We start from the raw sequence: 23,062 nt of genomic DNA, 5'->3' as shown, positions 1-23,062 counted from the left end.
CTGCCTCTGGCAACCACAAATCTGATCTCTTTATCAGTTTTTTGGGTCGTTTTTTGAATCACGATTGACCGACAGCCCTGTTAGCTCCTGGTGCACGACACAGCGATTTGATATTTCTCTGCATCTCAAAATCCTCCCCATGATCTGCCTGGTTGTCATGAATATTATTTATTTATTTGGCCATGCTGGGCGGCATGCGGGATCTTAGTTCCCCAACCAGGGATTGAACCGGGCCCTCGGCGGTGACGGTGTGGAGCCCTAAGCACTGGACGGCCAGGGAATTCCCCATATTATTATTTTAAATGCTCGGTGACGAGCTGAGACTCACAATACAAATTCAGCCCTGGTTCCTTCAGAGTGTCTTGGCCCTGATGATCCAAGGGCTTTGCTCTTCCTTGGGTGTCCGTCTCAGGCTGTGAAACGGCCGTGACCACCCCCAGGCGTGTGGACAACGTGTTCATCTGCGTCTTTCCTCCTCGACCCACACGTTCCCTGTGCGCCCGGGCAGCTCCTGGCAGAAGCTCAGCCCTGCAAGCGCTCACTTTCTCCGGGAAAACTTCCTGACCCTGTGCTCCCCCCCGGAGAAGAATAAAGCATGCAGGGCGATCACATGGCCTGGTTTGCCTGGGACAGTCCTGCTGCCCCAGTGTCGTGTGGACACACCCCTGTGCTCTCCACTCAGCAGCCTTCCGGGAGGCAGGGCTCAGGACACAGCCACCAGTTTATGAGGTGCTCCAAGAGCCTCCGGGAGAATCCAGGCGTGACTGCCTTGTCCTGGACCTTCCCTAAGGATGTTTCACAGCACAGGTTGGCTGTCCTCCCTGGGGAAATCCATCAGCAGCCCCATCGCCCAGACAGGACAAACCCAGACCAAAGAAGGACAGGCACGAGTCTGCCTTTTTGTAAAATCTTGGGCAAGACTCCAAGGCTCCTCTCTCCGGGATCCAGGGAACTGAAGGGAGACGGGATACCTGCGAGAGCCCACCACCTCTGCACAGCGAGCCCGTGGCCTCTGACGCCGAAGTCGTTCGGCAACATCACGGGCCTGTTGATTTATCGCGCGCGCGGCGCGGGGGTGACCGGGAATTCTTCTGGGTTCTGCTCTTACATCTTGGCTGGGTCAGATGAGAACGGCCACCCAATCTGCAAGAAATCCTGGTCGGTGCTCCCAATCTTGGGGGACCCTGTTTGTCTGGACAGCCCGGCCCAAGGAAACATGTTTCTTAGGGTAGAAAGTAAGAAAAGCCTAGATAAATATAATACTCCATTTTCTGGTTTATGAGATGCTCGACTTTACTCCTGGAAGGGTTGATTCAGCCACCTGGGGCTTTAAATGAAGCCTGTGAGGGTCTGAGGCCCTGATACCTGTCCAGCCTGGAAGACGTGGCAGCTGCATCTGTGGGTGACCTGGGGGAGGGGCGACCAGCTGCCCAGCAGACCTGCCCCCAGTTCACTGCCTTGGACAGAAGGACGCTTCCTTCTCACAGAGACGCTGGAGCCCAAGAGAGCAGCAGAGGGTGACACACAGGCAGGCGCACAGCGGACACAATCACAGCGAAAGGGACACCCAGGATCTGGGCAGGCCCTGCTCCGTCTGCATCTGCATTCAGTGCAAATGGGGTAATTCAACCTGGAGAACGAGAGGGAGTTTCCTTTTGACTTAGAAATGCAGGGAACAAGCTACAAAAACTGCAAAGTAGAAGGAAGTGCTTTGTCTCCCGAGGCTCTCCCAGTCCTGGGAGCACCAGTGTCTCAGATTTTCATGATCCTCCGGGTCCAGACCCACAAGGCCCAGAGGGCAGTGCGCCTTGACTGGGGCGGGCAGGACCGCGGGGGGAGAGGATGGTACCTTCCTTTAAAGCCTGGCGCTCTCTGCTCCCCACCGGGCCCTCCTGGCCAGGCGCCCCCGGGAGCTCCTTCTCTCTCCAGAGCACTGGGTTTCTGAGCTGTACCTGCGTCCAGTAAGGAGGTGTGAGCCTCTCCGCCCTCTGAGATGCCGGCAGCGGGCTTGCAGGAAGGGCTGGGAGGTGGCGAGGGCAGCCCACCCACCCGCAGCTGCCCCTGGGCAGCTTGGCGAGGCCCAGACAAAAGCCCAGCTGAAGCGCCCACTCCTCAGAGCTGCTGTTTGGGGGTTGGGGGGGGCTCCTTCTCTGGATAGCAGGGGAGATTGGGGCAAGCTGAGGGGACAGAGCTGTTTGGGGGGGTTACACTCACGGAAGGGCACTGCTGAAGGCTTACTAGGCCTATACAATCTGTTCCCCCCCGCCTCCCCCCCACCAAAAATAACCCACTTCCGTCTGGATTATACCCCCTTCACAGATGCGGAACCTGAGGCCTGGGGGCGGGGACCAGCTAGTACACGGAAGGGGCGGGCTCAGAGCTTGGCCCGTCTTACCCGGCGCCCCCGGGACACCTGCCACCAGGACACCAAACGCGAGACCACCTCCCGTCCCCCCACACTTCGTCTTGTGTCAGAAGTTTATCAGGAGTCTAATCTCTTGGATCACGTGTGTCTCCACCCTCGTATTAGGCTGCCGGGAAGCCCTGAGAAGTTCCGGGCACGTGTGAGCCGCTGCTTCCCCCGCGGCGGGTCGCACCGGGGGTCCCCAGGGCGCAGCCGGGACGCCTTGGGCCTGGGGGCCGCGCTGCGGGACTGCGCCGTGACATCAGCGCCGGTGCGGTGACATCGGCGCCGGTGTGGTGCAGTGTGCAAAGCCCACTGGTTGGCGTGGCCCGGACACGCCCTCCCCGAGCGGAACAAAACGCCGCGCGGGCCGGGCGCGCCCAGCCCCGCTTCCAGAGCGCTGCCGTGCCGGTCGCCCGCCCGCCGTCCGCCAACCGCCGCGCGCCCAGCCGCCGCCAGGTGAGTGCGCCCCGGCCCCGCCGCGCGCAGGGCGCCCCCGGCCTTCCGGCCCCGCCGCCGCCCGGGAAGCTGCGAGGAGGGTCGCAAGGAAAAGGGGCGGCCGGGGCCGGCGCAGGCCGCGGAGCGGGGAGAAGTGGCGGCGGTTTGTTTTCTTTCCAGGAGGCGCGGGACTCCTCCCCACCCCGGGCTCCCGGGACACAAAGGGTCCCCACGTGCCCCTGACCCGGGACGGCCAGTCTCCCCACCACCTGCAGGTCCCGCGGCGGGACAATCGGCGATTCTGCGCGCGCACTGAGCTCATTGTACAGCTGGGGATGAGGGCGGCCGTGCCACCCCCCGCCTGCCCCCTGGACAGCGTGCCGAGGGCAGGGTGGGGGAACATCTAGGTTCAGGGCCCGCCTGGGGCAGCTGTGCCCCGAGCCCAGGTGTGAGTTTCACCCTTAGGAAAGGACCAGGTGGCAGCCGTCCCCGGTCACCCCCCGCCACGTTCACGCCCCCCCTCGCCCCTTGTCTTGGCGCTGCGTGGGCACCATCACCCCAGCCTGAAGGAAGCCACAGTGTTTGGTGGCCTCAGTCCCTGAGGGCCGGGGAGCAGGAAGGGGCTGCCACCAGCACACTTGAAGCGCGCTGCAATATGTTACCCAGCAAGCCCCCTCGAGGCAGGCGTCGGATCTGCTCTCACAGGCCGCAGAATGTCCTGCGAACGCCTGTCCCATTTGTCGTGCTCTAATCGAGACCTGGGTGTAGGCGGGAGGGTGCGTGGGCTCAGCCCTTCCCTGGAGGCCTGGGCTCTGGCCACCACCCGTGCTCCTGGGCGCGGATGGGTGGGCAGCCCCCTCCCAGCTGCGAGGGCTTCACCTGGGGATCCCGTCCCAGCGGCTCCGGGAGGTCCAGCGGGCTCTCGTGCAAAGCCTGGCCCTGACTGACCCTGAATGCTCACACGACCGTGGACAGGGGGCTTCGCCTCTCACGCTCAGCTTCTTTGTGGGGCGCTACGGAGAGGGCACGACACAGGCCCGGAGCCCAGAGGGGCCAACTACTGCCTTGTCCCTGGGCCTCGCCCCAGCCTTTCCCCTGCCCACCCCCCCACCCCAGAAGCTGAGGCGGCTGGAGGAGCTGGCCGCCCCTCTGTCAGCTCAGCGTGCAGGCTGGGGTGTCTCCGGGTGGGATCTGGGCACTGGGTGCTGTGCCCCTGCTGCTTCTCACTTGCAGCCTCCTGCTGCTCGTGGGGGGCTCGGGCTCTCTCCAGAGAGACTGTCCTTGTGGCTGGATCCAGCCCTGTACTGCCCACAGCCTCCCAGGGAATGGCCCCGTCCCGCGGGGAGGAAATCCGGGCGGGGGACAGGCAGGCGGGGAAGGAAGTTTATCCTGCAGAGGGTGTGCTGTGGGCCAGGGAGGGGGAGGGGCCGCACTGCCTCTGTGGAGGGTCTGAGGGGTGAGGGACGCAGAGGCGAGACTGAAGAGCGGCGCCTGTGCGGCGGCACTGCTAACAGAACGCGAAGCGCGGCAGGGCCGCGGCCTTTGCCTCTGGGCCGTCCCGCACTTGCCTTCCCAGCCCAGGTGTTTTCTTTTCTCAAGGCAAACGTTTGCCTGCTGGTGAGCTGGTGAGCCCTCCCTGGCCGGGGGCGTAGTGTCGGCACTTGGTTGGCGAGCGGTAAATATTTGGTGAATGAAGCGGGTAGGAGTGGGCGGCTCGCGGAGCTGCCCTACCGGACACGTGTGAACCTTGCAAACGGGTGCTCCGGTGCTCGCCGGTGCCCCTGTGCGTGGGCTTGAGGCCCAGGTCAGGGAGGAGAGGGACGGTCTCTATTTACTCTGGGTCTCCTGGGGGGAAGGCAAACTGGGAAGGCTTTTCTGCGAGGCTGCTGGAATTTAGATATTTCTGTAAGCTGGCTTATTGTGAAAAGTCGGCTTGAAGAGGACAGAGGAATCCTGCATTAAACATTTTGAGGTGCTGGTGAGAATAAAGGTCACCGGTTGCCACCACGCGGGCGTTCTGGCAAGTAAGAACTGGACAAGCGTCAGAGCTGGCCCTTCCCAGAGAGCACAGTAGGCAGATGTCTGTGCTTGTTGGGCCCCAGGGACTGGCCTGTATCCGCCATGTGTGTGTTTTCTGGGACAGTCTGTGAGGTGGGGCGGACGCTCCCCATTTTACAGACGAAGAAACTGAGGCTCAGAGGTGATGAGTAACTTGCTTGGGGTTGCAGCTGCCATTCAGACACAGGCAGACTCCTTGCAAACCCACGCCCAGTCATTCGCGTTACAAAGAGCTTTATGGTGGCTCATAAACTACTTAAGAAAGATGTGGCTTCGCAGAGTGAACGAGGATGGAGTCCCGTTAGAACGTACGACCCCTAGGTCTTCCCTTTGCCGCATGGATGGAGAGGAGGAGGGGGCCCTTCTGGAAATCGGGGCCTGGGTCCCAGGTGATACGTTTTCACCAGGTCTGATGCGTGTTTGAATTTTGGTGCCGGGTGTGCAGGAAAGAAAGGAAGCCTGGGAAAGAGCCTGCTTGAGGAAAAGACACACACACACACACACACACACACACACACACACACACAGTGGAGCTGGGGGTGAGTCGGGGAGGTGCTGGGTACCTGCTGGAGCAGCTGTGCTGTGGTTTCCTGTGGGCAGGAATTTCTGTGGTGGTGATGGGGCCGCACTACGCAGCTACCCAGGAATTTGTCTGACGTCAACACTGAGTGATTCCCATGTATGGTAAGGAGTGTAAACACCGAGGCAGCTAGCATTTCCACCTCTTCCCAGGGGCCGGGAGGCACTGTCTGATTCCTGCAGCGACAGTGGATCACAGGCTCAGCCCCCACCCCACCCACCAACCCGGCAAGCACACCCTCCTCTGCAGTGCCCCCCGGCTGTCTATACAGGAGCCGCGGGGGCAGGGGCTTCCCGAGACGTCAGTTGCAAACAGCCTGTTTTATGAGGTCTAAGGGCTCGTGGGTTTTGGTTTTGCTTTTTAAAAATGAATCCAGGAAGATCGTTCAGACCTTTCCAGCATGGGTAACCAGTTGTTACTAAGGTGACATCGTTCCAGATAAAAGCAAAGACACTTACCTGTTGGTCAGCCTGTGAGACCTTGTTATGATATAGGACTTCCTGTGACAGTCTGGAAATACTTAAAATGAATTCTAGACCCCCATTTCTACCTTGGTTGACCTTTGGACTTCTGAACCCGGGGGGTGGAACGCTCTGTTATACGAGGCGCTGGGGGGCACGCACCAGCCCAGCCCACTGCCCCACGAGGGCCTCGGGGCCTGGACTTGAAAAGACAGAACTCGGAGAGGGAGGGAGAGAGGGAGCCAGGTGACTGTCGAGTTTTGGGAACCGTGGGGTCTGGAGGGATCACAGCGCAGCGGTGCCGGCCGGCTTCTCCCAGAGGCTGAGTCACGTGCAGGGTCCCCAAGAAGTCCCGTGGAGCTCAGGCCCGGCTTGTATTGCATGTTGGCCCTTCGTCACCTCAGCAGTGACCGTTCCTTTCAAGGCAGGACTGTTTGCCAGGCTCTCAGATGGTACCTCTAAGACCTGGGCTCTGAACCCTGAGCGGCGGGGTGCCCCCGCCCCCTGCCTTGGCTCCCTCCTGACGTCGGTGCGGGGAGGAAGGGGCTGAACAGCGAGGTGGAAAGGGTGACAGCTCCCCTGTGTACCTGGCTGGGTACCACACAGCCAGGTGATTCTAAGTAGGCAGGCACCTGACTGCGTGGGTGGGGACCTCAACTCTGTGCCCAGAGGTCACCCTTTGGCCCTGGGGGGCAAGCGGATTTGGAACGGGAGAGGTGGGGATTTTCCACTGGGGAAATGAAGCCATGGCATGGATTGTCGAGTCAAACCGCTGATCTGAGGAGAGGAGGCCTTCCCTCAGACGCTGGGAGCCAGCGGTTAGGGGTGCAGCGTCTCTGAGATGGCTTCTGAAACCTGAAACCTGACCACACTGGGCCGTCGCCTCAGGCCGACTTTCACAAGATGTGGGGTGAACGTGGGAGTCTTGCCCTGTGTCCGCTTCTCCCTCTGCTGCCCTGCGAGCCCCGTCTTGGGTCTCTGCTCTTGAGACAGAGGATCTGATGAGACGGCTGCCCAAGAAGGAGGGGGCAGCACGCCGAGCCTGTCACTCGTCGGAAGAGTTCAGTCCTGGGCTTCTCGCTTCCGACCGGCCCTGGATCCTGACATTTCCGGCAAATAGCTTCCCGGGTACTTCCAGCCATTCAGCAGAAAATTGAAGGCTGGTTGTCTATCGAGATTGTCGACATGTGAAGTGGGAGGAACCAGAGCTCTCTGGAGGAACCCACTGCAAACCCAGAGTGGCTGATGTGATCACAGGGACAGCAAAGCTTCTTGGTCCCCCAGAGCAGAAGACAAAAGAGTTAAGACAAGTCTCTGCTTGCATCTGGGGTGCGGGGGTGACTACACCCCAAGGAAGGGCAGGGCACTCGTCCCTAAGTCAGGGATTCCGGGTCCCTGTTTGGCGTTGCTACTTCTCAGGCCTTGCTGCTCCCAGATGCGGCCTGGCTGGGGAGGGGAGCGGACATCCGGCCCTCGCCTGGGCCCACCCTGCGGGTGGTCGCCAGGAGGGTGCCCTTACAGCACACCAGGCCCTGGGCCATCGCTTGATAATTTCTTTCCTGATCCTCAGAACAACTTAAGGGGTCGGTGGATGGTCCGATTTAGAGACACAACCACGTCAAAGCTCAGACAGGAAAGTCGCTTGATCGTTCAGCTGGGAAGGGATGAATCCAGGTCCCTTTCTCCTGACCTCTGAACTGAGCCGCCTGAACTCTGACCCAGAGAACATCTCTCCTCCCCGTCGGCTGCAGGGCCTCTGTCCTCAGAACTGAGCAGGCAGCTGAGAAGGAGCTGGGCATCCCTATAGGAGCTCCAGAAGGTCTGAGAAACAGTTTCCTTTTAAGGCAGTTGGGCCTCCTGTCTGCGGAGTCTGGCTGATGAGAAGACGGGGCTGGTGGGAAGGAGGCGGCCGGGGCTCCCCCAGCTGAGACTCCCCACTCGGACGGGTCCTCACGTGGGCGGGGGGAGGGGAACCTGTCCAAGGCGCCGGGCCCTGTCCCTTCTCTGGGCTCCCGAAGGGGACCCCCACCAAGTGGCCTGGCTGAGGAGTGGCCCAGTCGGGAGGCGCCCCAGGCAGATTTCGCCCATCCTGCCCTGCCCCTGGTTCCCTGGGCCCTGCTGGCTGTGGGCCCCTGACCCGGAGCCAGGGAGAACAAGGGCGGCCTGTTGGATATGTGGGTCTCCACGAGGGAGAAGGGCTTTTGTGCCGGGAACAAAACACTGCTGGGAACAGCTCCCCACCACGTGGTCGGGGAAGCCTCCTCCCTTAGGGAGGAGCCTCCCTAGGGGCTGGAGGACGTCCCCTGTGGGTTCAGGGGGTGGAAAGCAAGGTGAGGATGGAGCCCGGGCGTCCTGGACGCCCCCCGAGTGCAGCCCCCTGAATACGATGGTACCAGCACAGTGACTGGGTGGCTGGACCCGGCTGGGTCCCAGTTCTGCTTCCTACAGCCTGGTGACCGCAGGGGGCTGGCCTGGCCTCCCCAGCCCTGTGTCTTCATGTGTGTCACGGGCGTGTCCCCAGCCCCAGGTCACCAGGAGAAGTGGATGGTGTTTGCAGACTGCCCGGCACACAGTAGGTCAGCAGACTCAGGGCAGGCTCTCTGCCGGGTGCCACGGGCAGGGGTTTGGGGGTCGCGTCTGGTCACCTTGTCGGAGAAGCCGCATGGCTCCGCGTGAACCAGAACCTCTCCCAGGGCTCCCTGCCCAGTGGCCGTCCCGGCGCCGCCCCGCAGGGACTGGAGTCGCCAGGTGGCTCAGGGGTCTGGGCTCTGCCCTGAGCATCTCCCTGGGGTCGCTCGGTGCAGCCGTGCCTGCCTGATTAGAACGGGGCTCTGCAGCGAGGGCGGCATGGGGGACGGTTAGGCGGGCAGTACCGACCTTGCTTCTCCCACCCGCCTGTCCTTCCTGGTTTGCAGCGCCCAGCTCTGGCTCAGCAGGGCAGAGGGGCCAGAGGAATGGCGGGGCCTCAGAGGCCGGGGATGGGGCTGGCCCTGGGGCTCCAGGAGCTCGGGCCTCGTGGGTTATTTGAGGAGGCAGAGGGGGGCCACGTGCAGTTCCAGCGATCCTGTCCTCTGGGGGTGTGGGATGTGCGGAAGCCTGATGAGCTGTGGACGGTGCAGAGCCCGGAGGGGAAGGCTGGCCCTGTGCAGGTCAACGGCCAGTCCAGACCCATGTGGGTGAGGACGGTGGGCCTCCGCCCTGCCCAGAGGGCTTCCACATGCCTTGCCCCAGGCTGGGGCAATTAAATCACCAACCCTGAGGATGTGTGAGGGGCGGGCGGTATAGCAGAAGACAGAGCTGGGAAGGTACTCGGGGAGGCTCTCTGGGTGAGGAGTGAGCGTCCCCTTCTGTGCCAAGAAGGTCTGGGGTGGGGGGCGGGGGGCGGCTAGGAAGGGGATTCCAGAAGCAGGGTGGCCGGAATTGTCCTCTCTGGGGATGCATTCAGGTGTAGGGTAACTGGCTTAAACAGCAGGGGAGCTTCTTAGTTTGTTTAACTGGAGAATCCAGAGACTAGTCAGCGTGGTGTCTGGCCTTGTTCTGTGGCTCAGTGATGTCAGGGCGGCTCCCTTCCCTGCTGTCAGCTTCCTCCTGGGACGGCTGGTCCCCCTTGGAACCACAGCCCCGGAGCCCATTGCTCCCCCTTCTCACTCGGGAAGGGGGCTTGCTTCCAGGACGTTCTCTCTGAAGATCAAGATGTTTTCTTCTCCGGAGTCCCCAGAACTCCCTTCTGTCTCCTTGGCCTGAAATGCGTAGCTGGCCCATCCCCAACCGGTAACCCGGGCTGGTCAGCTTGGCCATGCGCGCTGGCTGAAAAGCAGGGCGGTTCCCGAGCAGAAGGGGACTGGAGCGTGGTGCTCCCTCCCAGGGGGCCGTGGGCCAGCTGAGTGAAGGTGAGTGGGGAGAGGCCCGGAGAGGCAGGGGTGTCAGGGTTTGGGGTGAGCAGGTGAAGGGGGCACAGAGCAGGTACAGCCGGGAGAGGAGAACTGCTCCCCGTTCTAGAGTTTGGGATAAGATTCCTCAGTGCTGGAGAGAATGGCTGGGGTTCCAGCAGCAAAAAACGGACAAGTCAGGAAAAAGAACAAGTTAGAGAGGAAAGGTAATGAGTTCAGGTGGCTCGTGTTGAAATCGAGGTGCTCATGGACCATCCAGGTGGAGGTTCTCCCGTGGAACCGGGTGTACGAGCCGGGGCTCGGGGCAGAGGTCAAGGTCAGCGATGAATGGAAGTTCTTGGCAGGGGTGACCTCAGGTGCAGTGGGACCAAAGGAGACTTGGGGGGAGAGAGGGACCAGGGTGGGGCCAGAGGAACCCCAGCTTTCAGGACACGGGAGGACAGAGCAGAGGCAGTGAAGTGGACTGACTGGTCCACTCCGGCAAAGCCTTGCTGGAGATTCCCACGGTTCCGAAAATATTCCAGCCTGGGTCCTCGGAAGCTGGCATCACCAACACCCCTTCCCCACGTGGAGCCTGCTCTCGTCCCTCACGTACCCACGGAGCATTGTGAGGGCCTCGGGCTCTGCAGAGCTGGATGGAGGGCATGGACCAGCTGTGGCTCTCAGTATTAGGGGAGCCGATTGATTGAACACCTGTATGAACACCTGTGTGCCAGGTGCACACACCTGTACAAACACGTGTGTGCAGGGGACTTGGTAGTGAACCTCGACTGGACCTTCTTCTTGAGCGGAGGCCTGTGTCCACTGTCCGGTGGGGCGGGTGGGGGGAAGAAATTTTCCTCCACCCTTCGAGCTTCTTCTGACTGGAAAAAAATTAAATTGACACGAGACAGATGAACAGGAGAAAATCAAAGTTCAAGAACATGTCTACATGGGAGAGACCCAGGAAACCTGAGTAACACCCCAAAGTGGCTGAAACCCTCCCCTTAAATACCATCTTCCGCTAAAGACAAAAGAGGAAGTTGGGGGTCGTGGAAGGCGATTTACCTGGAGATGGAAAAGCAAATGCTCGGTGAGCAAGTGTTTGCTGAGCCAGCAGACACGATGGGACAGAGCGGACTCTGGTCTCCAGGGCCTGCCGACCCTCCCAGCACACCCGGCCCGTGTTCTTTGCAGAGATCTCTGGCGATAGCTCTGTTTGGGGAACAGGCCCTCTATCGAAATTCTTTTAGGCAACTGGGGGAAGGTCAGTTTCTTCCTGAGTCTCTTGGGCCTTGATTGTTTTCGGCTTGAAATAATCTGCAGGACAGACGTTTCGGGATGGCAAGTTTTGTCCCCATCACCCATCTTGTACCCGCAGTCGCCAGCGCCCCCCATAGAGCCCCCCACCCCAGCCCCCTGCGCTTCTGTCCAAAGAACTGGAAGGGTCGCCGTCCCCCGGCAACCAGGCATCTGTTGAGAGTGGTTGAGATGGGCCTTCCCTGATCTCGGGCTCTGCGGGCGTCTGTGTCTGTGTCTGTGCCGCTCGGGCTCTGACCTGCAGGGTCGCCTCCCCTGTGCCTTGGATTCCTGCACTAATAATCGTCACCGCACACTCAGCACGTGCCAGGCACTGAGCCGCGCCTTTGACGCGCCGTGTCTCACTGCATCCCCGGAAATGATCTGTGAGGTAGCTTTTGCTTTTATCCCCGTTTTACAGATGTGGAAATCAAGGTTTAGAAAGACCAGCTACCTTGTTCAAGGTACACACAGCCAGTGAGTGGCAGGGTCAGGACTGGACCAAACCCATCTGGCATCAGGACCCCAGCTCAGAACCAATACCTAGAGCATCGCAATGTTGTCCCAGGCCGCCTCCTTCGGACTCACCTGGGTGCTTGTTAAAAATTCACGTTCTTGGGGCTTCCCTGGTGGCACAGTGGTTAAGAGTCCGCCTGCCGATGCAGGGGACACGGGTTCGTGCCCCGGTCCGGGAAGATCCCACATGCCGTGGAGCGGCTGGGCCCGTGAGCCATGGCCGCTGGGCCTGCGCGTCCGGAGCCTGTGCTCCGCAGTGGGAGAGGCCACAACAGTGAGGGGCCCGCGTACCGCAAAAAAAAAAAAAAAAAAAAAAAATTCACGTTTTTGTACCTCATCCTCAGAGGTCATGATTCATCGGGTCAGAGTTGGCGCTGGAAAATCTGATTTTGCAAAAGGCCCCCACCTCCCCCATTCTAATGGACTCGTAACTGGGCCCTATGTGCCTACCTCCTGGTTTAAAAAAGAATGGTTTTATTTGTGAGTTGTATCTTATATACAAAAGAGTGCATAAAACCTGCATATGTGTGGTTCAAAGAATAATTACAAAGGGAGCCTCTGTGTGATAACCACACGTGGCTGGTGCCTTAGCAGACCCCTTGGTGGCCCCCGTTTTCTCTCTTTGAGGTAACAAATCTAAGACAGTGGTTTGTGATACTCATTGCCTTGCTTTTCTTTATAACTCTCCCACCCATGGGTCCCTCCCTTGACGATAGAATTTTGCCTGCTTGCAGGCCTGACACAGATAATTTGTGTTTTATGAGTTCTAGCTTATCTGCTTCTTTTGCTCCAAATTCATCTTTGTGAGATTCATCCCTGCGGACGCACGTAGCAGATGGTTCGTTGTTACTGCCGTTATGGCCTGTATCTTGTGCTTGTTGTGTATCCTTTAGAATGCCGGGCACGGGGCTGAAAACACACCGGTTGCTCAGCGATTACCTGTGGGCTCTGGGGTGGGAAGCCCCCAGGTTGCCGTTCTGCCCCCCCAGCTCCCCCCTCGACCTCTGTCCCTGGCCTTTCTGTTGTGGGCCATCTGTGTCTCCATCTCCCCGGGGGAATTAATTCCCGTTTCCGCGTCCACTTTCAGAATGCCGAACTGGGGAGGAGGTAAGAAGTGTGGGGTGTGCCAGAAGACGGTGTACTTCGCTGAAGAGGTTCAGTGCGAAGGCAGCAGCTTCCACAAATCCTGCTTCCTGTGCAGTGAGTACGCACCCCTCCGAGGCCCTGCTGTTGCCATGGGGACCGGATGGGGCAGTCAACACCCCGGGAACTGGCCCCACGGGAGGTAAACAGCTCGACATTTGGCTGGCACGCAGCTGGGCGGGGAAGCACTTCAGGGCCTCTTTGTTCCTCAGAAGCTGTTTTCTAAGGGGAGGGCGTGAGCTGGCCTGAGCCGGAGGGGTGGCGGAGGCGCAGGGGCTGAGGGTGGCGGAGGCGCAGGGGCTGAGGGTGGCGGAGGCTCAGGGGCTGAGTGCCGAGCAGGGAAGACTCGGTGGGGGAAACTTCCCGCTCGCTCTGTCTTCTTTCTCTCCCTGCCACAATCCTGGCATTTAAGAGGAAGACACTTTTAGCCCAAAGTTTCATCAGGCTTTGGACCCAGATTACCCCTTGTTAAATGGCAACAGGAATCACAGATGCAGAGGACAAACTAGTGGGGAGGGGGAGGGCAAGAGAGGGGAAGGGGATTATGAGGTCCAAACTACGATGTATAAAAAAAATAAGCCACAAGGATGTATTATACAGCACAGGGAATAGAGCCAGTATTTTATAACAGCTATAAGCGAATAACTTTAAAAGTGGTGAATCACTATGGTGTACGCTTGAAACTTATATAATCCTGTACATCAACTGTATTTCAATTTAAAAAACATTTTGTCAAGGCAGCAGAGGCAGCAGCCTCAGGGGACGCTGCGTCTAGGGAGGAGCTGGGCTTCCCCCACCCCTGCAGCCCGAGGCCTTTCCCCGCACTTCCCATCCCCGCCTGGAGCTGGGCTCTCACCCTGCACCCCCACCCCTGCAGCCCCGAGGCCTTTCCCTGCACCTCCCATCCCCACCTGACAGTCTGGGGTAAGAGGAAGGTGAGCTGGAGGAATTTGGACATCGTCCTGACAGCCGGACCCAGACCCGCTGCTGCAATCACAGCCTGGATGAACAGGAAGCCAGGCAGTGGCCGCCATCCATCCGGGAGCTGTCGGGTGGTCCGGGGGACGCAGGGCATGCAGAGGCCGTGGTGCTGCACTGGCCATGGCCTGGGCCGGGCAGCCTTTCAGAGCTCCCGGCCCAGGAAGTGGCGGATGGAGGGAGCCTCCCCATTTTCCTGAGTGACGGGGTTCATTGCGACAGAGCCGAGGTTCTGGGTTAGAAGAGGTGACCTGCGTTTTCCTTGAGCCCAGGCAGAGGGGGAGGCAGGGAGTTGTGGGGTTAAGCTCTAGGTTTCAGAACCAGTTGGTCAGGGTTTGGATGTGCGTTCTGTTTTTGTTCTCTGCGTGGTGATGGGCAGGTTACAGGGGGGATAACAACACCTACCTCATGGCGGCGGGGGGGGGGATGGGGGTATGAGAATGAACAGGGAAGGGGTTCGGAAAACAAACAAAGCAGTTGGAGCAGTTGTGAGTGTTCAGTAAATGATAGCAGCTCCCCAACACACACACACACACACACACACACACACACACACACACACACACACACACACACACACACACACACACACACACACACACACACACACACACGGCCCTGGTGTGGCTCAAGGACCCCTCAACAGCGGCTGACATCTCAGCCTGTCTGGGAGGTCTGGGAATCGGGCCCGTGCCCCTGCCTTCACACGAGCAGAGTCGGGAGAACTTGGCCGCCTTGCTTCCAGGAGCTCGTGGTCCAGAGCAGGGTCCAGACAGGCCAAGGGCCGCCTGGTCCCTGGATGAGCATCAGATCCCACCTGCTGTGGGCGGAGCAGCCAGAAGCCCCGCCCAACACAGCCACACCCTCCGGCCGCAGAGACTGATCGAGGGCCGCCGGTGGCCAACAAGCTTGGGTGGGGCCTTTGGCGTCCAGCCCGGAGGAGGCTGCCACCGGTGGCGTCGTGTAATCAGCGATTCCCTGCACTCAGGACTTTGCGAGCTGCTTAGTTTTTTCAGAGGGAATAAGAGGCTTTGGCCCTGGCCAGGGAGAGGGTCCAGACTGCCGGCCCCAAGGGCCCCTCTCTGCCCTCAAATGTTGCTTTAATCACGGACTGAAACGGGCCAGCCGGGCAGGGAGGCCTGCAGGCCTGCCTGTGGAGGAGTGGCCGCTGGCCGGGCGGTCCAGGGAAGCCAGGAATGCGGGGCGCGGGGGGTGGTACAGGAAGGAACGGGCAGGCCTGGGGCAGGGGTGGGGTGCAGAGGACCAGAAACAGTTGTGGGAGGTCAGGCTGGGGAGCGGGGCGGGGAGGTCTGCTGCAGGACTACTCTAGCAGCTACAGGGCAGCCTCCCGTGTCTCTGGGGTCTCCGGCTGCGGCCGAGTTCCTGGGCACTGGAGCTAGAGGATGTCCCCAGTCTGAGCATCTTCACAACCTGCTGATTCTCGGGGCCTAGAGCAGCACGGGGCGCGCAGGTGTGTTTACGAGTGGGACGAGGGTCACTTCTTTTTCAGTGCCGTGGGCCTAAGTGTCCAGCTGGAATCAAGAATGCAGAATCACGCTCAGAATCAGGGGACCTTCACTCCAGAGGCAGAGAAAGGCCAGCAGGGTGTGGGCCTGGGTGGCATCAGGGACCTCATCCCCTTGCTGGCCAGGCCTGGGTGAGTCCCCGAGAGAAGGTCCTCTGACCGTCCTGGTGCTTGCCTCTGGTTCCTACTCAGGTTGGCATCCACGATCCCTTTCCTGGGGCCTGGGCTACGCAGGACGCTGCCCTAGACGGTTGGGGAGAGCAGCCTCCTCCCTGGGCTCGGCGCACAGGGTACAGCCTGGTGGTCTGAGGAGGGGCCGCCAGTCCCCATCCGCAGGCATCCGCAGGCAAGAGGGCTCGGCTCTGCAGGGACCCGCCCCGAGGCTGCTGCTTCTCCGAGCTGCAACGGCTCCCACCTGGGGCACGTCAGCCCTGTGGGAAAGCAGAGCAGGTCTGGCCTCTCCCCGAGGTGGCAGCTGCTGGAACTGGGCTGCTCCCCGGAGCACCGGGGCGCTCTCAGAGCCCTGCACGCCCCCAGCACCAGCATCGCTCACCCGCAGGCTGTGGTCCCTCGCCCGGCCCACCCGAAAGGGCTTCTGGGCTGGCAGGGAAGAATCAGGCCTGAAGGTCAGGCTGGGCTCCGGCCGGGCCCTGCTTCGGCTGGTTCTATGAGCTGGAACTTTTCTGTGGGCCTTGGTTTTCCTTCCAGAAACAGAGAATTACTGTCTTGGGGTGGGGTGAGGGGGCCCTGGCCTCTCGCCTGGGGCTGCCTCTACCCTGTGGCATCTGGAGTACATTTTCCCAGCAAATGCACACAACCAACCCGTAATTAAGTTTTTCTGTTTGGTTTTTGCTTAACATGGTTTGGTAGAAATTGATTTAGGCCTTCCTTCAAAATTCCCCTTAGTGGAGTTTCTGGAGGAGTCTGCAGGTGCCCAGACTGGACTGGGGTGGAGGCCAGAGGCCAGGGCCTCTGGGACAACGAGGCAGAGCGGAAGCGGCAGCGAGGTCGGGGTGTCCCCCTATAGAGGCTGGGGCTCAGGTAGGGGGCCGTCTGGAGGGCTCAGTCGTAGACCCTGGAGTCTCCTCTGGGCTGAGCCCCTGGGTCTCCTGCTGGCAAGGTCGCTCTGAGGAGACCTCCGTTCCTCCTGCCCTTCTGTCTCACTTGCTGCCTCCCCTCTGGTCTTGGAATTTCCAGGTCCGCTCGGGTCTTACGGGAAGCAATTCCAGGCCAACTTCCCACCCGAGAAGGAATGTTGGAGCCCCACCCCCTGCTGTTCCCGGGAGCCAAGCCCTAGGGAGGCGGTGGGAAGATCCATATTTGGGTGGCCCGATCTCGGGCAGGACCAGAGGGTCCTTATTTAGTCCGAAATCTCAAACCTGAGCCCTGGGGGCAGAGAGCCGGCCTTTAAAGGCAAGGGGATGGCTGGGAATTCCCCGGCGGTCCAGTGGTTAGGACTTGGTGCCTTTACTGCCAAGGGCTCAGGTTCAGTGCCTGGTCAGGGAAGTAAGATCCCATAAACCACACAGCGGGGCGGGGCGGGGGGATCTGAAGGCGAGGGGATGGCAAGCTGGCCAGAGCTGAGCGGAGCGCCTCTGCAGGGAGGAGAGGCCGGCTCCTCCAGGGCTTCCCGGGAATCCATCTTCAGAAACACGTGTTTGAGGATGTGGTCCAGGTGGACAGACTGAATCCCAAGTCTGAGGACCTTCGTGGGACCCAATTAGAATCATAGGCCGAGACCTAAAGAAGCAGGGGAAGTCGGGTCTCTTGAGAGAAGGACTTGGGGGCTGGAAGCCGATGATATTTGGAGGCCTGGCCCCCCGCCTTGTGTTCCCACGGCACTAACTCTGTATCACACTATAGGAGCAGCGGACGTTTATGATGACCTACTGTGCACAGGGTACTGTGCTAAGTACTCCCCGGGTGAGGGCTCATTTAATTCTCACAGCCACCTTTTGTGGGGAGGCTGTCATCCGCATCTACCAGTGGACACGAGGGCTGGGAAGGGGCAGGGAGAGAGATTGGGCTCTAGGCAGCTGACTCTACATGACCCTGGGCTCCGAACTGTTTTACTCTGGGTCGCTGGACACAGCCCTGCTCTGAGAGCCACAGGAAGACACAGGCGGCCCGCAGGCTTTCCAGTTTATCCCATTCCAGTCTCTTAACCTTGGAGTCAGGAAGTTCTTCCCAGCATCTGACCTCAGTCCCTCCCGTGGCAAAGTGATTCGGAGATTAGAAATTGCAGATCTTGCTGTCGCGTTGAGCACATCCTGCATCTCATTTCAAAGCCCGCCATGCAGGGTGCTTAATAAATACGACCCTTCCCCTCGGGGAGCATCACTGCCCCGGCAGCCCTGCCCCCAAGCCTGTAGGGGTGTCCCTTCTGGATCCCGTCGCTGGAGGCAGGAAAGCCCTGCCTTCCTTCCTTTCTTTTTTTCCTCTTCTGTCAGGACACGTGATCGCTCTGTCAAGAGCAGAGTGAAGGTCCAGCAGGCTTCCTGGGGCTTGGGGTCAGTCTAGGCTCTTGGCTACTGAACCCGGGGACTTCTGAGTGTGCAGAGGACCAAGGAAGGCCCATGCGGTTCCTGGTGGGGGGCGGCTCGGCCAGCATCCTTAGACCCCCTCCTCTCTCCTCCCAGCTCCCTGGCCATCCTGACCCCTGTCACCAGGCTTCTGAAAGATCGGGATATTACGTGTGCAGAGTCCCAGAGAGCTTCGGCTCTCGGGGTGCTTGCAGCGAACTGACTCCCCGTACCCTCTTTCCTCTGCAGTGGTCTGCAAGAAGAATCTGGACAGCACCACTGTGGCCGTGCACGGCGAGGAGATTTACTGCAAATCCTGCTATGGCAAGAAGTACGGGCCCAAGGGCTACGGCTACGGGCAGGGCGCGGGCACGCTGAGCACGGACAAGGGGGAGTCGCTCGGCATCAAGCACGAGGAGTGAGTACGCCCCTCCCAGGTGGAGAAGCACCTACTGTGTGTCAGGCCAGTCAGAGGAGCGGGGGTCCAGCAGGGAATGAAACAGGCCAGGCTCTTCCCTGTACGGCGGAGCCGCAGCCCATATTTTCATGGGCGTCAGAGCTGGGAGGGGCCCTAGGAATTCCTGGGTCCCGTCTCTTCTTTCCACAGATGAGGAAACCCAGCCAGTCTCGGTGACTTGCTGGGGGCCCCTACAGGCAGTGAGTGTCCGAGCCAGACCAGCTTGCACCCCTGCTCACGGGGGCGTCAGTTCCCTTCCCCGGAATCACGGGGTGTCACTAGGTCCCCAGCACCCACTGACCACTGACCTGCTGTGAGTGGAGGTGCTGGCGGCCAGCCTGCCAGCTCCTTGGCCCTGGGGGTGGGGGGGATGGACGGAAGTGATGGATGAGTGCCCACATTTCGGCCAAGGTCACTGCCCCAGTGGGGATGATTGGTCAACAGATTTCTCCTGGAAAGACTCTTATAATCGGCAGGCCGAAGGAGTCGGGGACAGAGGAGGGCAATTCCTAGCAAACGAGGTGTGACTCCAGTGTTTCAGCTGGGGGGCTGAGCAAAGTCTGACGTGCCGGTGAGAGTAACACTGTGCCCGCCCTTGGTGTGTCCATCTGTAAAGTGGGAGGTGACCCCACAGGACCTGGCAGCCGCGGCCTTGTAACAGGCTGGGCCAGGTGGAGGCGGGGTGGTACCCACACGGTGCCAGACCCCCGCCTGTACTGCTGCCTGTATGTCATGTCACCGCACGTCCTTCCCCACGCAGGGGCCCCAGCCACAGGCCCACCACCAACCCCAATGCGGCCAAGTTCGCCCAGAAGATCGGCGGCTCTGAGCGCTGCCCGCGGTGCAGCCAGGCTGTCTACGCCGCCGAGAAGGTGATTGGTGCTGGGAAGGTAAGGAGGCTGCTGGGCCAGGATGGGTGTGGGGACGCGGGCCGGCCAAGCCCCTTCCTGAAGCACGGCTTCCGGAGCTCTGCGAGTGCGACCCTAGCTTTGCTCAGCCAGCCCGAGCCGTGGGCTGCATCTCCCTCCCTTCGTTTCAAAGCCCACCGTGAAGGGGAAACCTTTGTCCCCGTGTTGCTTGTCCCCTGTGGCTTCTGGTCTCCAGGGGGCTGAATCCCTCCCCGCTCGAGCGTAACAGCCTCACCCCTGGTGGAAATGATTTTTAAGCGCCTACGGGCACTTCCTCGGGAGCTGCCAATCTATGGGTATCTCTAGAATCAGGGGCCGCAGACCTCTCAGGGTGCGTGGACACAAGCCCTGAAAAGAACATGCAAACGTTTGTGGGATCCTGTCTCTCCCTGGGAAGGCGATCCACAGCGTGCGTCAGATTTTCAAGAAGATTTGTGACCCAGACATGTTAAGAACCACTTGAAAATCCACGTACATCCTGTGTCAGAGGATGTGTGATCTTTTCTAACTGCCTCGCCTGCCCTTCCCCCTCAGTATTCCGATAGTAGCCGCCCAGGTCACCAAAGCACAGTGGGGTCCCCTCCTCAGAGAGGCTGTGGGCAGGGGTCAGGATTTGCAGCCTGGGACCAGCAGTCGGGGACCGCAGAAGGGACATATTCAGGATGGGTGCCCGGAGCGGGTTTCTGGACCTTCACACGAGGCTCGGCCAGGCTCACACGGCCAGCTGTGCGGCCACGGGGCCTGGAGCCTGTCTGCGGCCTCTCTGGACCTGCGTCTTGGCCTCCGAGGCTTTTCAACCTTGAGGAGGAGCCGGGGGGGGCGGGGTGGACAGGGAACTCACACGTAGGACAAGTCTAGACCCAGCACTGGTGCCTGCTGGGGGGCTGGGGGCGCCAGGGTCTGGAGGCAGGAGGCAACATGCGCGGGTCTGGCTGTCAGGAAGCCCGAGGGCAGGCAGTTTCCTTTCTCATCTCCACCCCAGGCACGGGCAGCCGTTCGAGGGAGTCTCTTTGCCCTTAAAAGGCCTTGTTTTGTCCCGTCTGCTGCTGGCCTCTGGCTTTCCCGGTTCTGCAGAGCTGTCAGCCCGCTTGGCTGTGCTGCCGGAGCTGACAGCTGATCCGGGCTTGGCAGGCCCCCGCCAGGGGTGCAGCCCCAGGCCACCTTCCCTGGGGAGGCTGTTGGCTGTGCTGCCTCTGAGCTCCTCGTAGCAGCGCGAGGGGCTTCTGTGGCCCCCGGGGAACGAGGTTCCTTGGCCTTTCCCTGCGGGTTCAGCGTAGCTCGTGGACCCTTTCTCCTTCCAGTGGTGCCGGGCGCCTCCTCTGTGCCAGGCCCCTGCCCCGCTGCGCCACCCCTCCTGCCGCGGTGACGGCCTTTGGGCAAACCAGGCACCTGTTCTAGGATCCAGAGGCCTGGCGGATCATGAAAGCCTGCCCTGTGGCCAGGCTGCGTCTGTCTGGTCCTCACATCTGGCTGCGAGGGCGGCAGCGGTCTCCCCGTGAGGAGTGAGGAGGCCGTGCACCTGGAGGTGATGCCAGGGCAGGTCCAGAGCCCTCGCCCGCTCCAGTGGTCCCTGGCAGGATGGTCCGGATGAGGCTGGGCCGGCCCTGATGGTGGGAGCTGGGGAGCGGCTGCCTTGGTGGTGGTCCCACCCCTGGCCTGCTGCCCCTGCCCACCCAGCACTTTCTCCAGGAGGTGGGGTTAGGGTCCCTCCAGCAGCGGGCTGGTCGGCCTTCACGAGTGCTTTCATCACGTCTAGGGGAACGGCTGGGATCAGTACTAACTGCTTCCTTCCCTCCCCAGTCCTGGCATAAGTCCTGCTTCCGGTGCGCTAAGTGCGGCAAAGGCCTCGAGTCCACCACCCTGGCCGACAAGGATGGCGAGATTTACTGCAAAGGTGGGTGGTCCCTCCCCCACGTCTTCCCTTCCTGGGGGTCTGAGGGGCAGAGGGCCGAAGGCCTTGCTAGATGTCGGCCCCTTCCGGGCCTCGGAGTCCGTTCCAGAGCGTCTAGTGCGACGCTTTCCCGTTAGCGCTGAGGGGGAGCCTGGGGGAGGAAGTGACTTGGCCAGAGTCACGGGCAGACCGGGGCAGGCTGGGGCAGAGCCTGGGCTCCAGGCTCCTGGCCCAGAGCTCTGACAGCAGATGACGCTTCTCCCGGGATTTCAGACACAGGGGAATGGCCACACCGTGGAGCCGGGGACCTCCTCGCTGTTGGAGTTGACGGGGAGGGCGCAGCGCTGGTGGGCTTCGCTGCTCCAGGGGCCCGGCCAGGCGCTGCGGTTGTGGGAGGGCCGGGAGGTGTGGCCGGGGGCGTTCTCACCCCTCTGCTCTCTCTGCAGGATGCTATGCCAAAAACTTCGGGCCCAAGGGCTTCGGCTTTGGGCAGGGAGCCGGGGCTCTGGTCCACTCTGAATGAGCCTGCCCGTCGCGTGCCCACGCCTGTGCTTCTCATCACCACCCCTTCCTGGCAGCCTCACGACCTCCACGATTCGTCCTCCCTTCAGCCCTGCACGCGTCACTAAGGACTTGAACTGGGGTGTCTGGCTCCCTTTGCTTCGGGCGTCTGCCGGAGGCCGCACCCCTCCAAGGTGCTCCCTCCGCCTGGGACCTGCCGCCCATCACTAGCAGGAGGCCTTGGGGTTCTGGGTCTCTCCCAGCCCTGCCCCACCCCGCAGACCCCTGTCCTCAGCCTCGTAGCTGCATGTCCGTCATCAGCGGAGCCCAGCGGGCGGGGAGCGGGACTGGGTGGGGTGGGAAAGGCTGTGCTTCTTGTCGGGGAGAGGGGCTCCCTGGAGTCCCTCAGAGCCGGCCTGGGGAGTCCCAGCTTGGGAGTTCCTGGGGGACACACAGGCAGGCACACACCACAGGGGCCGCCTGCCCTGCTCGGCCTGGTGCCTTTGAGACTGGGGGCAGGTGTCTCCCCACTCGGGCGGAGAGCAAGCCAGGCCTAAGGGCCCCAGAGTCAGGATGTGGTCTGGCCTCCCCAGGCTCGTGCTCCCTGTGGGACGGGGACCCTAATGAAACACTCCAGCATCGCTGCACTGTCAGAGGCCCAAACCCCAGCCCTGGGTCCTGAGGCTGCGGCTCTGTCCTTAGCACGCCTGCCTGACCCTCAGACGTGGAGGGAGGTACACGCGGCCTGTCTTCACCTGGACACCCTTCTCCTGCCCCCAGCCTTCTCCAGCGACCCCTCTCTGGGCACGCCACCCACCCCTTCCGAGCCCCCAGGTCCAAAGCAGCAGGAGGGCGGGGAGGGGCCAGGCCCTCCTGGGGCGGAGCGGGGCTGCCCTCTGGACCGCGGGCTGCAGCGCGGGCTCCACTCAAGCTCATTCCGCACCAGTCAATAAAGCTGTCAGAACAGAACTCTGGCGCCCTGTCCTGCTCTGGACCCCCGTGGGGCTGGGCTGGGACTTGATGGGAGCCACCGCAAGTTAGCAGGAGGTCTGGTGGGAAGAAAGTGGCCGCTTCCTGCTGTGCTGGGGCTGCTTCCTACCTGGCGTCCGTTGTAACTGAACCCGCTGTCCCGGAGTGACCCGACCAGCCCAATCCTGCTGCCACATCTGGGGGTGGGAACCGTGTGGGCTTGGAATTTGAGGGGCTCAGCAAGGCCCCCAAACTGTGCTGAGAACTTTTCCCAGCTTGGAAAGTCACAGAGTGAGAGGGAAACTCAGCCAGAGGAATGTGCATGTCAAACCCAGAAAGCTGACTTCTGCCCAGGAGGCAGGCAGTGAGGTGAGGGCTGGGAGTCCAAGATCAGGTCCAAGCTCGCTGTCGTCGGGCAGGGCCCGCTGCCTGGCTCACAGACGGCCGTCTTCTCACTGTGTCCCCCTCCCCCCCACCCCGTGGCGGGAGGAGCTGGAGAGAGTTTCCAGGAGTCGCTAATCCCACTCATGGGGGCTCCACCCT

At 61.1% G+C, this 23,062-nt stretch overlaps 1 protein-coding gene across 1 annotated transcript; it reads left to right on the top strand.

The window, feature by feature from the left end:
• The first annotated feature begins 2,613 nt into the window (after window positions 1-2,613).
• CSRP1 (cysteine and glycine rich protein 1) lies at window positions 2,614-22,519 on the top strand. The gene is made up of 6 exons (XM_004285399.4): window positions 2,614-2,863; window positions 12,713-12,825; window positions 18,043-18,211; window positions 19,011-19,140; window positions 20,959-21,052; window positions 21,496-22,519. The coding sequence occupies exons 2-6, from the start codon at window positions 12,714-12,716 to the stop codon at window positions 21,570-21,572; spliced, it is 582 nt and encodes a 193-aa protein (XP_004285447.1). The 5' UTR covers window positions 2,614-2,863; window position 12,713; the 3' UTR covers window positions 21,573-22,519.
• Window positions 22,520-23,062: the final 543 nt, after the last annotated feature.

This window comes from Orcinus orca, chromosome 1, assembly GCF_937001465.1.
Source record: "Orcinus orca chromosome 1, mOrcOrc1.1, whole genome shotgun sequence".
NCBI classification, from domain to species: Eukaryota; Metazoa; Chordata; class Mammalia; order Artiodactyla; family Delphinidae; genus Orcinus; species Orcinus orca.
This window is presented reverse-complemented; position numbering and strand designations above follow the sequence as displayed.